This window comes from Erithacus rubecula (genome assembly GCF_903797595.1).
Source record: "Erithacus rubecula genome assembly, chromosome: 25".
NCBI lineage: Eukaryota > Metazoa > Chordata > Aves > Passeriformes > Muscicapidae > Erithacus > Erithacus rubecula.
In genome coordinates this window covers 3849723-3862200 of record NC_136677.1, presented here as the reverse complement: position 1 = coordinate 3862200, position 12478 = coordinate 3849723, and the positions used below count along the sequence as shown (strand labels likewise).

Genomic DNA, 12478 nt, shown 5'->3' with positions numbered 1-12478 from the left:
CTGCCCGTGGCTCTCTGAGCCTTTCTCCCCCGTCGTGGGGCTGCGTTCTTTGTTCTGCAGAGCTGCCTGGCAGAGGCCAGCCCCACCTCTCCTGCCTGGGATGATGGCAGTGGGATCAGTGGGAGCTCTTGCTGTGCTCTCAGCAGCAGGGGATGTTCCCTGGGTGCCTGCAGCCAGGCTCCTGCAGCGTTGGTGTGTTCGTGTTTGGTGCGGTGTGTTAGCGAGACAATTGCGGTTTGTACCCCGGGCTGGAATTACCCGCACGCGGAGGGAAAAAGGCAGAAATTACACTGTGAAATTGGAGGAGATGTTCTTAAAACGAGAGCTGCTTTCAGTCTTGTCATAAATGATTTCTCTGTGTGCTTGCTCACGCCCTCTCCTGTTCCCTTCTCCAGCCTACTCCCGGCTCTTGGCTCTGATCACTGCTGCTCCCTTCCCAAACTCCCGTTTTCCACAGGAACATGACATGGTTGGTCTTCAGTAAGCAGAGCCTCGGATCCCTGTTTTGCTGGTCAAGCTCTAGGCTGGAGGAGAGGGGAGGATCAGGAGATTAGAGTCACAGACAGAGGAATAGAGGATTATAGGCTAAACCCCTGCAAGTCTCTGTATTGATGGTTGGGACACAGCCAGACACTAAGGAGCACTGCAAAGCCTGGTGCTGATAGCATATCCGCTTATTTCCTGTCTTTGCATTGCAGGCAGCTTCTGAGATGTGTGTCCTCATCAAAAGCCAGGGTCAGGCAGGTACTGAGCATCCCAACTCCCAGGGAAGTCAAATACCTGCTGAGATCAAGTCTGTGCCTCTACTGGCACTCAGCCTGGAAAACGTCACCGTGCCTTCTGAGATTCTCAGCAATCCTGGAGTCAAATTCCCACACGAGCCAAAAATAAAGGAACTTGCCCCTTTTCCTGCTGTGGTTCATTCCCTCTCCCTGACACTGGCCAAAGATCCCTGTCACATCTGACCCTACTCTGTCCTGCATTTCATCCCCCAGCACCTGTCTCTGCCAGGAGAGTCCTGCTGGGAGAAGGGAGAGGACAGCAGGAGCACCATTGCCCTGGCTCTTATGATAGTTATCTGCTGGTTCCCTCCCACTTTGCACTAATTTGGTACCAGCATCTGCCACTTTGGGGAGGAAGGGGACGTGCTGAAGTGAGATAAAACGTAGGATGTGCCTGCATGGCAGTTCCTAGGCTGAGGAAACAATGGAAGGCAAGTGGGAATAGGCAGGAAGGGTTGGTTTCCAATCTGCCCTGTGTAAAAGTTGCCACTGCTCTCCAGTGCTGATCATCTTAGCTCTGGGGTTTGCTGCAGCAAGGCATTCTCATCTGGAAACAGGTCACAGAGTGGCACATCCCCTGCTGCCTGAGATAGTGTGTGCCTTTGCTCTCACTCTGATTTCCATTCCTCATTTTTTTCCTCCAGTGAACTGGAACTGCACGTCCTTAGTGAGTGAATGTGGAGGGACTGAGGCTCAGCTGAGAAGAGTGCAGCACCTGGGCAGATGGAAATGATGGGGGGGAAACACTGCAGGGGAATCCCTCATCTTCCTCAGGGTCCCAGGGGCCTGGCCAGCTGCATCCCTGAGGTTTTCATGCCCTAAAGCAGAGGTGGGGATCAGCTGCCCTCCTGGGATCCCCTCATGACCCATTTTTTGCACTGATTCCCTGCTGTTGGCTGCGAGCCAGCCCAGTTTGAAGGTGTAATTAGGCTGCCCATTTGTTAATGAAAATGGCAAGACCAGCACTGAGCACATCCTGGCTGGTTTGATGCATTCCTGGCCAAGTGATCTGGATTTCTCCCCTGTTTTTTTTTTTGCCATAACCTTGGTGCAGCTGTAAGGAGAAGCTCTGTGCCTCAGAACCACACAGCAAGGCCACCTGCTCCTGTTTTTTCCTCCTGGAGATTTAGCCTAACACTGGAAGCCCAAAGCATCAGTGTGAGGGGCTTGACCCCAGAGGCCAGCAGCAAGGCAAGGAAGTGGTCTGGGCAGGATTTAATCCCCTGGCAGAAGCTCCATGCCCTGTTCCCTGTTGCTCACACAAGGGAAATAAGAATTCCAGTTCAGCCTCAGGTTTGTTGGAAAGGAAGAAGCAATTCAGGAATGCAGGGAATGGTAATAACAGCTTTCCTATTCATGTTTCCTTTCTGTTCCCCCTCTACCACCCTCCATCCCTGATTTTGAGGGGCAAATTCCAATTCTTTCCATCTTCTGTCTGAGCTGAAGTTGGCCTGAAGTATATTCCAGAAAGAGATGCAATCTGACATGCTGGAAACTCTGGAGCCCTTGCTGCTTCCATCCTAATCTCTTTTAAGTATTGGGTATTAGTCATCCACACAAATATTGCTTCCTTCCCGACTCCACGTACAGTCAGGAGGAGAGCCAGAGCCCAGGGGATGAGCTTGGGAAAACAGCAGAGCTGGGCTCAGATCAGGCCCAGATTAAGATGTTGGGCAAGGCTTGTACAGCCACATCTGTAGGGTATTTATTAAATGTAGTATAAATGTATGAAAGTATAAATTCTTCTCCTTGATGGCAGCAGTGTGAGGGTCCCTTTGTGGGGCTGGTACCTCCAGCCACATCTGTTGGGACAGAGGAAACCCCATTTTAATAAAATGGAGTTGTTTCTGTGAAGGTGCAGACCTCAACATCTCATCTGTACCCAGGCTGCAGTGCCACAGCAAGCAGGTTGTGAAACCCTGAGCTGCAGAAACCCTGATCAGATGGAGAGTTGAGACAGTCTGTCTGCAGCTGCACCCCAGCATGATGAAACCAGGCTTGGGGAAACCATCAGAGAGCTCTGTGTGGTCTTCCCAGGCTACACCTACGCTTCCCTGCCTGCCTGGAGACAGCAGGAATGTTTGGCTGCAGAGGGAGATGCTTTTCAGAAAGGCTTTTGACCTAAGAGGGTTCCATATCTCCTTGAGAGTAACCTGTTCCACTCCCCAGGGTGGGTGTGCTTTGCTGTCTGGTTAGGAGGTAGAACAGTAAATCCTCATGTCCAAAAGAAAAAAAAACAAAAAACAAAAAATAAAAAAAACAACAACAAAAAAAGAAAAACAAAGAAGAAAAGAAGGGGGAGGAAAGAAAAAACTAAAAAAGAAAAAGGAAGGAAAAAAAAGCCTGTGTGTGTGGCCTGGGTGCTAATGAGCCCTCTCTGCAGCAAATGCAGTCAGGTCTTTAAGGTCCCAGTCTAAGTCAGGAGATTTAAATCAGGAGATTTGAACAGGTTAGGATTTCATTCCAGAACTGCACGTACCCTGTTTGAAGTCAGGCATCTCCTCACCTTCTGTGCTGGTGAGCAGGAAGAAAGTGAATTAAGGGCAGAATCCCAAGTTCTTTCACCTTCAGGTGAATGCAGATACCCAGTGGTGTTCTCACACTTCATCCTGTGGGGTCCTGCTCCTGCTGGGACCACCAGAGACCCCTCATGGCCAGCATTTCACAGGAGAGAGGCAGGAGTGAGCTCCTGAGAGGGGAGGAAGCAAAGCCCAGAGCTGAGTGGGTGCCAGACACTGCTCTGGGTTAATTCTGCTGCTGCTCCCTGCCCAGGCAGGCACATCTCTGTCAGGGGGTGTCTGTCAGAGAGCTGGCACCCTTGTAGAGGAGCAGTACAAGCCATGCCTCTTAAAATAAGTCATGCTGCTTTGTGAGAGCTGGTAAAAATAAAGCCTTACAGAGGATTTATGACTGAGTGGGTTTTTTCCAGGGTGGGCTGGCCACAGTCTGGTGATGGCCTTTTTATAACTTATCAGCTCCCACACAGACCAGGTCCATCTGTTTCTTGATTTGAATGGAGACACTCCTAAGCTTTTGTTCACTAATCTCTCTCTGCACATCTACATTGTTCTCCAGCAGGGCAGCCCACCCTGGAGACAAGGCTGAGCTCAGGGAGCTGCCATGGAAAAATGGAATTAAACAGGCACGTGGCTGGCTGGGGTCATGGGCCCATCCACCTGCCTGCTCCCTCCTGGCAGCTCCAAGGGGCTTTCAGCTACACTCAGGGACAGAGCAAACACAGCAGCAGCTCCCTGGGCTGGAGGAAAGGAGTGCAAGTTAAGGCTGAGTGCTACAAAACATTTATTCACCCTTTATAAATCCAGTCCTTATCTGTCACAAGTACATTTGCTGTTCCTGAAGTTCCACACAGAGATGGCTGGGCAAAGAAAGCTCAGAAAACGTCACCAAATAGTGGAGGATAGATGGATGGAGGATGGATGATGGATGGATGGATGGATGGATGGATGGATGATGGATGGATGGATGGATGGATGGATGATGGATGGATGATGGATGGATGGATGGATGGATGATGGATGGATGATGGATGGAGGATGGATGATGGATGAATGGATGATGGATGGATGAATGGATGGATGGATGGATGGATGGATGGATGGATGGATGGATGATGGATGGAGGGATGGATGGATGATGGATGGATGGATGGATGGATGATGGATGGATGATGGATGGATGATGGATGATGGATGGATGGATGGATGATGGATGATGGATGGATGATGGATGATGGATGGATGATGGATGGATGGATGGATGGATGGATGGATGATGGATGGATGATGGATGGATGATGGATGATGGATGGATGGATGGATGATGGATGATGGATGGATGGATGATGGATGGATGATGGATGATGGATGGATGGATGGATGGATGGATGGATGGATGGATGGATGGATGGATGGATGGATGATGGATGGATGATGGATGATGGATGGATGGATGGATGCTCCAGGTGCCCTGAGGGTGCTGACATGCAGAGGGTTCAGCTGACATGTTTGAACACCCCACAACACCTCACTCACTGCTGCTGCACCCAGTAACCAGCAGAAAGCAGAGGTGCTTAACGAGGCTTGTGGTTTATCTTAGCATTCCCACATGGCTCAGGCACACTTTGAATTGCAAATTGAGCAAGGGCTTAGTGATGATGGACACCTCAAGCAAGGCATATTTCTGTTGCTTTGGTGGGCAGGTGTTGAACTACAGCTGCGTGGTTTTGTACTGCCTGTGCCTGAGAGTGCATTGACTAAAATTACTGTATCAGATAACTGCACAGGATGCTGCCAGCAACTTCTCCCTAACTCTCTCCTGGTCATCCTCTCCCTTTCCCTATAACACAATACCCCACCTTCTCTTCAAATTTCTGCCTGCAGCTCTGAAACAGACATCAGGATGGAAGGAGATAGAAGGTCAGGCTTGGCTTTGAACAGTAGAAAGGAGATTTAACGCACAAAGTCGCCTATAAAGCTGCTTTTTTTCTTCAGGATAGCATTTTAAAATGATTCAGATACCATGAGTCACAGTAACAAGCATGGGCTGGATCTCTTTAGCTGAAAAAAAAAAATTTAAAAAGTGCCATAAGAATATGCTGTAGACTTCAGTGCCTTGTCCTGGATTCTATTTTGGAGAGCTGATGACATTTGGGATTCAGCCATATGTCTGGCTGAGTCTGCAGCACATACAGAGCTGGTAGGTATTCAGTGGGGTAGAACATACAGATCTGGTAGGATTTGGGATTTTGCAGCCTATAGAGAGCTGGTAGGGGCTGGGAGATGCAGCACATATGGATGTGGTGGGAATTGAGGGATGTGGAACATAAGGCTGTGGTGGGTGCTGTGCTGTGGCACACACGCTGCTCTGGAGAGGGAATGCAATTCCAGCTGTTCTCCAAACCCTGGTGCTGAGGCCTTTGAAGTGAGATTTACATAACACAAACCCTTTGCTGCTTATTTGTGCTGGGCTGGAAGGAGCCTAAAGGAACACCTTTTAGAAGGTGGCTAAGCACTAATGATGATTTAACACAAAACACAACAAAGAGACAACCCTTGCCAGCAGAGCAAGGTTCTAGAAAGGCACTCCTCTCTTGCTGTATGGTCAGTTCAGGTTTTTTGTTTTGCTTTGCTGTCACCTTCTTTTAATTTAGAACATGCTACTTGCAGTATTCTGCCACACAGACAGGAATAAATCTGCCTTAGCAGTGATTTAAGCAGCCACATTGATCTCTGCCCACGGTCAATACACGTAATAATGTCAGAACCTCTCACACAGTCTCCAAGGGCTCAGCTTCTGTCTAAAATTTGTTGTCATCCTGCTTTGTGCCTGAGGGATCGACCTGAATCTCCTGTGTTTAGTGGGTGAGAAAAAGCCTGCTGTGAGCAGGTGCTGAGAAATGAGATGGGGCTGTAGTCTGATGGAGTCCCACTGTCCTGGAGTGAGTATTTCCAGAGCCATAACTCCCTCAGAGCCACACAACTCTGTGGTTTTACTGTCCCCACCTTCAGCTGAATTGATATTCTAACTACAGCAGATGTGGGACTGTTGCCATGACTATTTGATGGGACAGCATTTTTTCCAGAAAAAGATATTGTACAAGCAAGAACCTGTAACAAAACTAAAACTGGTCCCGAGCAGGAGGCCAGTCAGCATCCCCTCAGATCAGCTGGGTGCCCAGTTAAATTCTTGGTTCCAGAAGCAGCAATCTCACAGCAGAGGCAGTCAAATGCTGTGTTTCACTGTTGTTGGAAATATGTCTGAAGATTTCAAAAGGATTTTCCCAAAATTTTGCCTTGTCTTCTGGGGATTGGCAGCTTCCTGTGTTCTGAGGTTTGCTGGGATCTGTTCATGCTCCTGAGGATCAGAGCCCCAGACAAAACACCTGGAGGATCAAGGGAGTTTTTTACAAAGGCATGTAGTGACAGGATGAGGGGGAATGGATTCCAGCTGCCAGAGAACAAGGATAGGTTGGATATTAGGGGAAATTCCCCCCTGTGAGGGTGGGGAGGTTGTGGCACAGGATGCCCAGAGCAGCTGTGGCTGCCCCTGGATGTGTCCAAGGCTAGGCTGGAACAACCTGGGACAGTGGGAGGTGCCCCTGCCATGGGACTGGAGGATCCTGAAGGTCCCTTCCAACCCAAACCATTCCATGGTTCTGTGATGAACAGAGGGAAGGGAGAGCACTGGCATCATCTGGCACAATTCCCTGCTTTAAGGGGGTAGGTCTGGAAGCAGCAACTCTTCTGAAAATGTGCTCTGCTTCCAAACAGACTTGCAGAAATTACTGCTTAGACCAGCTCCTGGCTGGAGAGAAGCAAAGTTCAAAGCTCTGTCAGCTCAGTTCAATACTGGATTTCTCCCAAATGCTGCATGACTCCAGTGCTGCAGGGGGAAGGGTGGAAAAAGTTCCTGCTAGGAGCAGTTTTGGCTGAGCCAGCTCTTAGTTAGCATCAGCTGGTAGCTTTTGTGTGAGAAACAATGGTTTTGGACACAAAGGCAGCTTTCTAAACCTTGCCAAGCTCCAGCTCTCCCTTGTGCTCTTTGGGGTACCAGCACTGGGGCTCCCAGGGAGGTGCCAGCATTTCACAAACAGGAATGTTCCAGCAGGGAACATCTCAGCATTGCTGGAAGGATTGGAGGTGTTGAAGGCCCTCAGGCTTTTGGTGGGAGTGCCTTTGCAGCTCTTGGGAGTTTCTCAGGCTGCTGCCTTGCCATTCCACCAGAGGGATGCTGTCCCTGCACTGCCAATCTCTGCCCAAAAGCTTTCCCCCCTGAAAGCCAGCACAGGAATCCCCAGCTGTGCCATGATGCTGGAGATAATTTCTTTCTCCACATCTCCCTCCAGCTGCCTTTTCTGCTTTCTATCCATGTTTGTTATGGTTTTTTTACTGCTAACATCCCCTATCCCTGAGGCAGTGTTTTCCATCATTTTTAACCTGCTGTTTGATCAATGCTCAGTGGGCATCTCCCTAAGATTCCCACAAACTTCTGATGGGGTTTGTCACAGCAGAGCTGCTCGTGTGGCCATGGCAGGGCCCTGCAGCTGATTATTTTGGCACTGATTGCAGCATGGAACTCCTCCTGTAAGGAGCAGCCAGGTTTGGCAGCACCATGAGAGAAGGAGAACCAGAACAGCCAGTTCCAGAATACCCTCTGTCTGCTTCACTTTCCCCTTCCAGGGAACTCCCTGCTTGTTTCCCTCTCCCTCTGGAGAGTTGTTGGTGAATTGGGCATCCAGCGGGGTGTGAGTGCTGGTGATACCTGCTCTGGTGGAGTGCACAGCAGAAGGGACATGGAAAGCAGAATTTTCAAACTAAAGTAATGTCCAAAGAGGGGAGATGAGTGGTTTAATTTGGAACACTTTGGTGCTCAGAGCAGGAAGGGAACAAACATATTTGTGTTGTGAGGAGTCTCCCAGCTTTGCATGCTGAGCTTCCTCCCCAGTGTGGGTCTGGCTGGGGCTCTGCCCACAGAGCTGAACTCCTGTTTTCTCCTGAACCACAGTCCTGGTGGGATTTGCTGCCTCACCATTTACATTACCACACTTGCAGTACTTGGCAGTGTGATCAGCATTTGCTAGAGGCCAGGCCTGGCCCATTCTATCTCCCAGGAACTGACTGGATCTCTGGAGCTTGCTCTGCTTCCTGTCTTCTGACCATCAAGTTAATTTCCAAAATAAAACTTTCACTTCTGCACTAGAGTTCCTTTCCCATCTAAATAAGCACAAGACACAAGGAAATGGTTTGTGCTGGCACCACCTTTGTGCCATTATGTTAATCTTCCTCTTTAATTGCCACTTCTAACTATTATATTTTCCTGTATTTACACCACAACTCCTAAATAAACTCAGTGCTGCTGGAGCTGTGCTGGTAGCCAGGAAGAGGCTTTGTCTGGGGAAGTCAGTCCTTGGAGCTGGCCAGGATGATTTCTCAGCAGGCAGCTTGTTCCTAGCTGGGTGACTTATGAGCTGTGCTATTTCTTATTGCCTTCTGTTTGTTTTTCCAGGCTGCAGACTCTTGGCTGTGGAGCTGACATCCAGCAACACCAAGCCTGTGGTGCAGGAATTCCAAAGTGAGTGCTGCCTGTGCTGCATCAGGCCAAACAATGGAGGAAAATTTGGCTTATTGGTCACTGGTTCCTTAGGACTACGAGAGCCTGGGATTCAGAGAAGTGCCTAAGAATATATCTGTATCTCCCTGTTTAAATATGGCTGTATCTCCCTGTTTTAAACGGTTTATTGAGGTCCTGTGCAGGCCACTGGCATTGCAAAGTCTCTGCCTAAGTGCTTTTTTGAACTGGGTCCCAAAAGAAGGAAAAGCAGTTGCCTTGCAATTAATACTCAGAGAGAGAAATTGATATTTTCTCTTGGCCCTGGGACACTGGGAAGGCTCCTCTCAGCCCTGCTGGGTGCCTGGTTCTGCAGAGGAGATGGGATGCCAGTGCCAGCTGCAAAGGGGACAGGGTTTGCTGGGTTTGTCCCCAGGAGCCCCTGTCCCAGCCCATCCCCAGGCACTGCCCAGGGAGATGCTGCATCCCTGGCTGTGCTCAGCAGCAGGACAGGCCTGTGCTTCACCCTGACTAAAGGTTTTGTTTGCCATAAGCCCCAGCCTGCAGAGAACAGGGTGTTCATTCCTCTCTATAGCTGATATCTGTTGGACTATTATTTTTGCTGGCCAAAATCCATCTTCCAATAGCTCCTGGAACCCAGCAGCGTTTCTGTTTGTCAGGCAGATGAAAGAAAAGGCTCTGCTTTGTGGGCAGCATCTCCTAATAAAACACTGAGTGAGAGTGCTCAAAGCAGAGCAAAAACACAGCTGCTTCCTATTAAACTGGATTGCCTCCATTTCTCCTGCTAGGTGTGGAGCTGTCCTGCATCATTAAATCCACGGTGACGCCAGATCCCAGAATCGAGTGGAAGAAAATCCGAGATGGAGAAACCTCTTATGTGTTTTTTGACAACAAAATGCAGGGTATGAAGATTCCTTGTTCTCAGATTTCCAAAACAGTTTTCCAAACAGATTTCAGCAACAGTACAATGGGGAACAAACAAGCCTGCTAAAGGCAGGAGCTCTGGCTGCTTTCTTCTGGAACACAGCTCAGCAGTTGAAGTGCAGGATGGAGAGGGAGCAGGATGTTTTTTCCTCCCTGCCTCATTATTGGCAGGTCACAGTAGGGAGTCACAGGGAGCTGCAGTGAGATCCTGGCCAGGAGATATTTTTTGGGTGAGAAAGGAATGATGCAGCTTCCCTTCTGTGGATCCCAGCATGGTCACTAGGTGTTTGAGCTCTCAGAACCAGGCACTGATCCCTGTCTTTCCATGGAACATCTGAGGGCTCCACCTGCACCTCAGCAGGGATCTGTGTCCAGCTGCCAGTGCTCTCTGCTGGGACAGCACAGGGATTTGCAGCATCCTGGGGCATTAGAAGCAGCCTCTCTGTCTTGATAAGAAAGCTCCAGTGCCAGTAGGGCTTGACTCCATGTGGAATTACTCCAGCACTTCAGATGGCACCAAGAGCCACATCCAAATGAATCTTCCAAAGGAGACAAAGCCTGAGGCTGTCTTGGAAGTTCGATTTTGCCACAGTTTTTGAGGTTTGGAGTGATGTTTTCCAGTTCATCCTTTTACATGGTTGGCAGCTTTGGTTTCCCTTGGGACTTTCAAGCATCGAGTTCCTTCGACTCTGGAAGAGAGTCTGAGATCAACCACTTAATTTATGCACCCAAAACGAGTCTGGCTTTTAGTCATGAGTCATTAATCTTGACTGCTATGCCTTTTTCCTCTCTCTTTCCTGTGTGTCAGGAGACTTTGTGACTCGGGCAGAGATTCTGAGCAGGACATCCCTGGTGATCAAGAACACCACGAGGATGGACACGGCCACGTACCGCTGCGAGGTGGCCGCACCCTCGGACACCAAAACCATCGACGAGATAAACATCCAGCTCACAGTGCAAGGTATCAGACCCACAGCAGGAACCCAGGGGCTGTGGGCATCTTGCAGAGTCCAAACAATGTGTCCTGGTTTGAAGGACAGGTGTCTGCCAATAAAGGCAGAAGCTTCTCTTTGAAATGGAGAATGGAAACCCCCTTCCTCCAAATTATTATTATAATTTTGAAATTAAGGGGCTCTCAGGCAAAGATGTGGGAATTAGGAATAACAGTTCTTTACTAGGAAAATTAAAATAGAAATACAGTATTACAAAGAACAATCCCAAAATACTGCCAGAGTCAGAATCCAAGCTGACACCTGTCAGTCAGTCAGGGTGGTGGCAGCAGTCCCATTCAATGGTGGCTGCATCCTCCTGCAGTGGCAGATGTGGTTCAGCTGGAGCAGTGCTCCTGGAGAAGGTGCAGTTTCCTCTGAAGGTCCCAGGGATGATGTGGAAAGGTCTGGTTTTCCTCTGGAATCCAGTGGAAAGAAGGTGCCTTGGTGTCTAAAATCTCAGTTTCTATCTGGGTAGGAAAGGCTTGGCTCCTCCCTTGGCTGGAGCATCTCCCAGTGGGATGATGGAATTTTATCAGTCATGCACTGGGACTCAATGACCATGAACAGGAGATATCTCCTGGAGGGAGGATGGGCTGTGGGAAAGATAAAGATGATTGCCCCAGCTGGTTTAAAGATGGCCCATTAGCAGATAATGTGTGCCAGGAGATAAAGATCACTGCCACACCCAGTTTTTAACAATGGCCCATTAACAGGAGATATCTCCCACAGAGATAAGAATCGCTGCCACACCCAGTTTTAAACAATGGCCCATTAACAGGTGATACCTCCTGGATGAAGGGTGGGTCATGGGAAAGATAAAGATGATTGCCCCAGCTGGTTTAAAGATGGCCCATTAACAGATAATTTGTGCCAGGAGATCAGGGTCACTGCCCCACCCAGCTTCAACAGATGGGGACAGAATTCACATTTCTGTCCACATCAACCTAACACACAGTGCCACTCTGGGAGGTTTAAAACCAGCTGGGAACAATGGAAAGTTTGGGTGGTTTCGCCTGAGAAAGCAGAGAATCCTGAAATTATTTGGTGCCACTCACCTGGTTTGTGTCTTCCCACAGTGAAGCCCATGACTCCCAGATGCTCTGTGCCTAAAGCTGTCCCTGTTGGCAAGTCAGCTTCTCTTCACTGCCACGAGAACGAGGGTTTCCCCAAGTCCACCTACAGCTGGTACCGCAACAGCGAGCCTCTGCCACCTGACAGCAAATCCAGCAAATCCCACAACTCCTCCTACACCCTGAACCCTGCCACAGGCACTCTGGTAATGCCCTGACACCTCTGATCAAGACTTGTTTGCCTGCACAGGTTATCCTTAAGGTCGCTTGTAAATTCAGAAAAAACATGGTCTGGCTTTCAGGGAAGGAATAATTTGAAGAGGATGAAGTGTGCCAGGTTGAGCTGGGATAGGGAAGATTGATGGAAGAAGATCTTAGCAGAGATGCATTTTTATCCACATTTTTACACCCTCTCAGTGCCTTGTTTCTCATGTCACATCCTTTCCCTTTGTCCCTTTTCCCTCCCCAGGTTTTCCATGCAGTGCACAAAGGTGACACAGGTCGTTACTCCTGCATAGCCACAAACGATGCTGGATTTGCCAAGTGTGAGGAGCAGGAGATGGAAGTCTGTGAGTGGCTCTCTGTACAGTTTTCATCACTGCTGGTTGATTTATCACCATAA

General features: G+C 49.1%; 2 protein-coding genes across 3 annotated transcripts in view; both read left to right on the top strand.

The window, feature by feature from the left end:
* LOC306812220 (beta-galactosidase-1-like protein 2) overlaps positions 1-12478 on the top strand; it is a 152360-nt gene that overhangs the window by 51261 nt on the left and 88621 nt on the right. The window lies entirely within an intron of this gene.
* The window catches only part of JAM3 (junctional adhesion molecule 3), a 31027-nt gene that overhangs the window by 14167 nt on the left and 4382 nt on the right, over positions 1-12478 (top strand). Inside the window, exons 2-6 of the mRNA XM_079326636.1 lie at positions 8808-8873; positions 9659-9772; positions 10603-10755; positions 11863-12062; positions 12326-12425. Of these exons, the coding sequence (XP_079182762.1) occupies positions 8808-8873; positions 9659-9772; positions 10603-10755; positions 11863-12062; positions 12326-12425 (633 nt within the window). The remainder of the gene's footprint in view (positions 1-8807; positions 8874-9658; positions 9773-10602; positions 10756-11862; positions 12063-12325; positions 12426-12478) is intronic.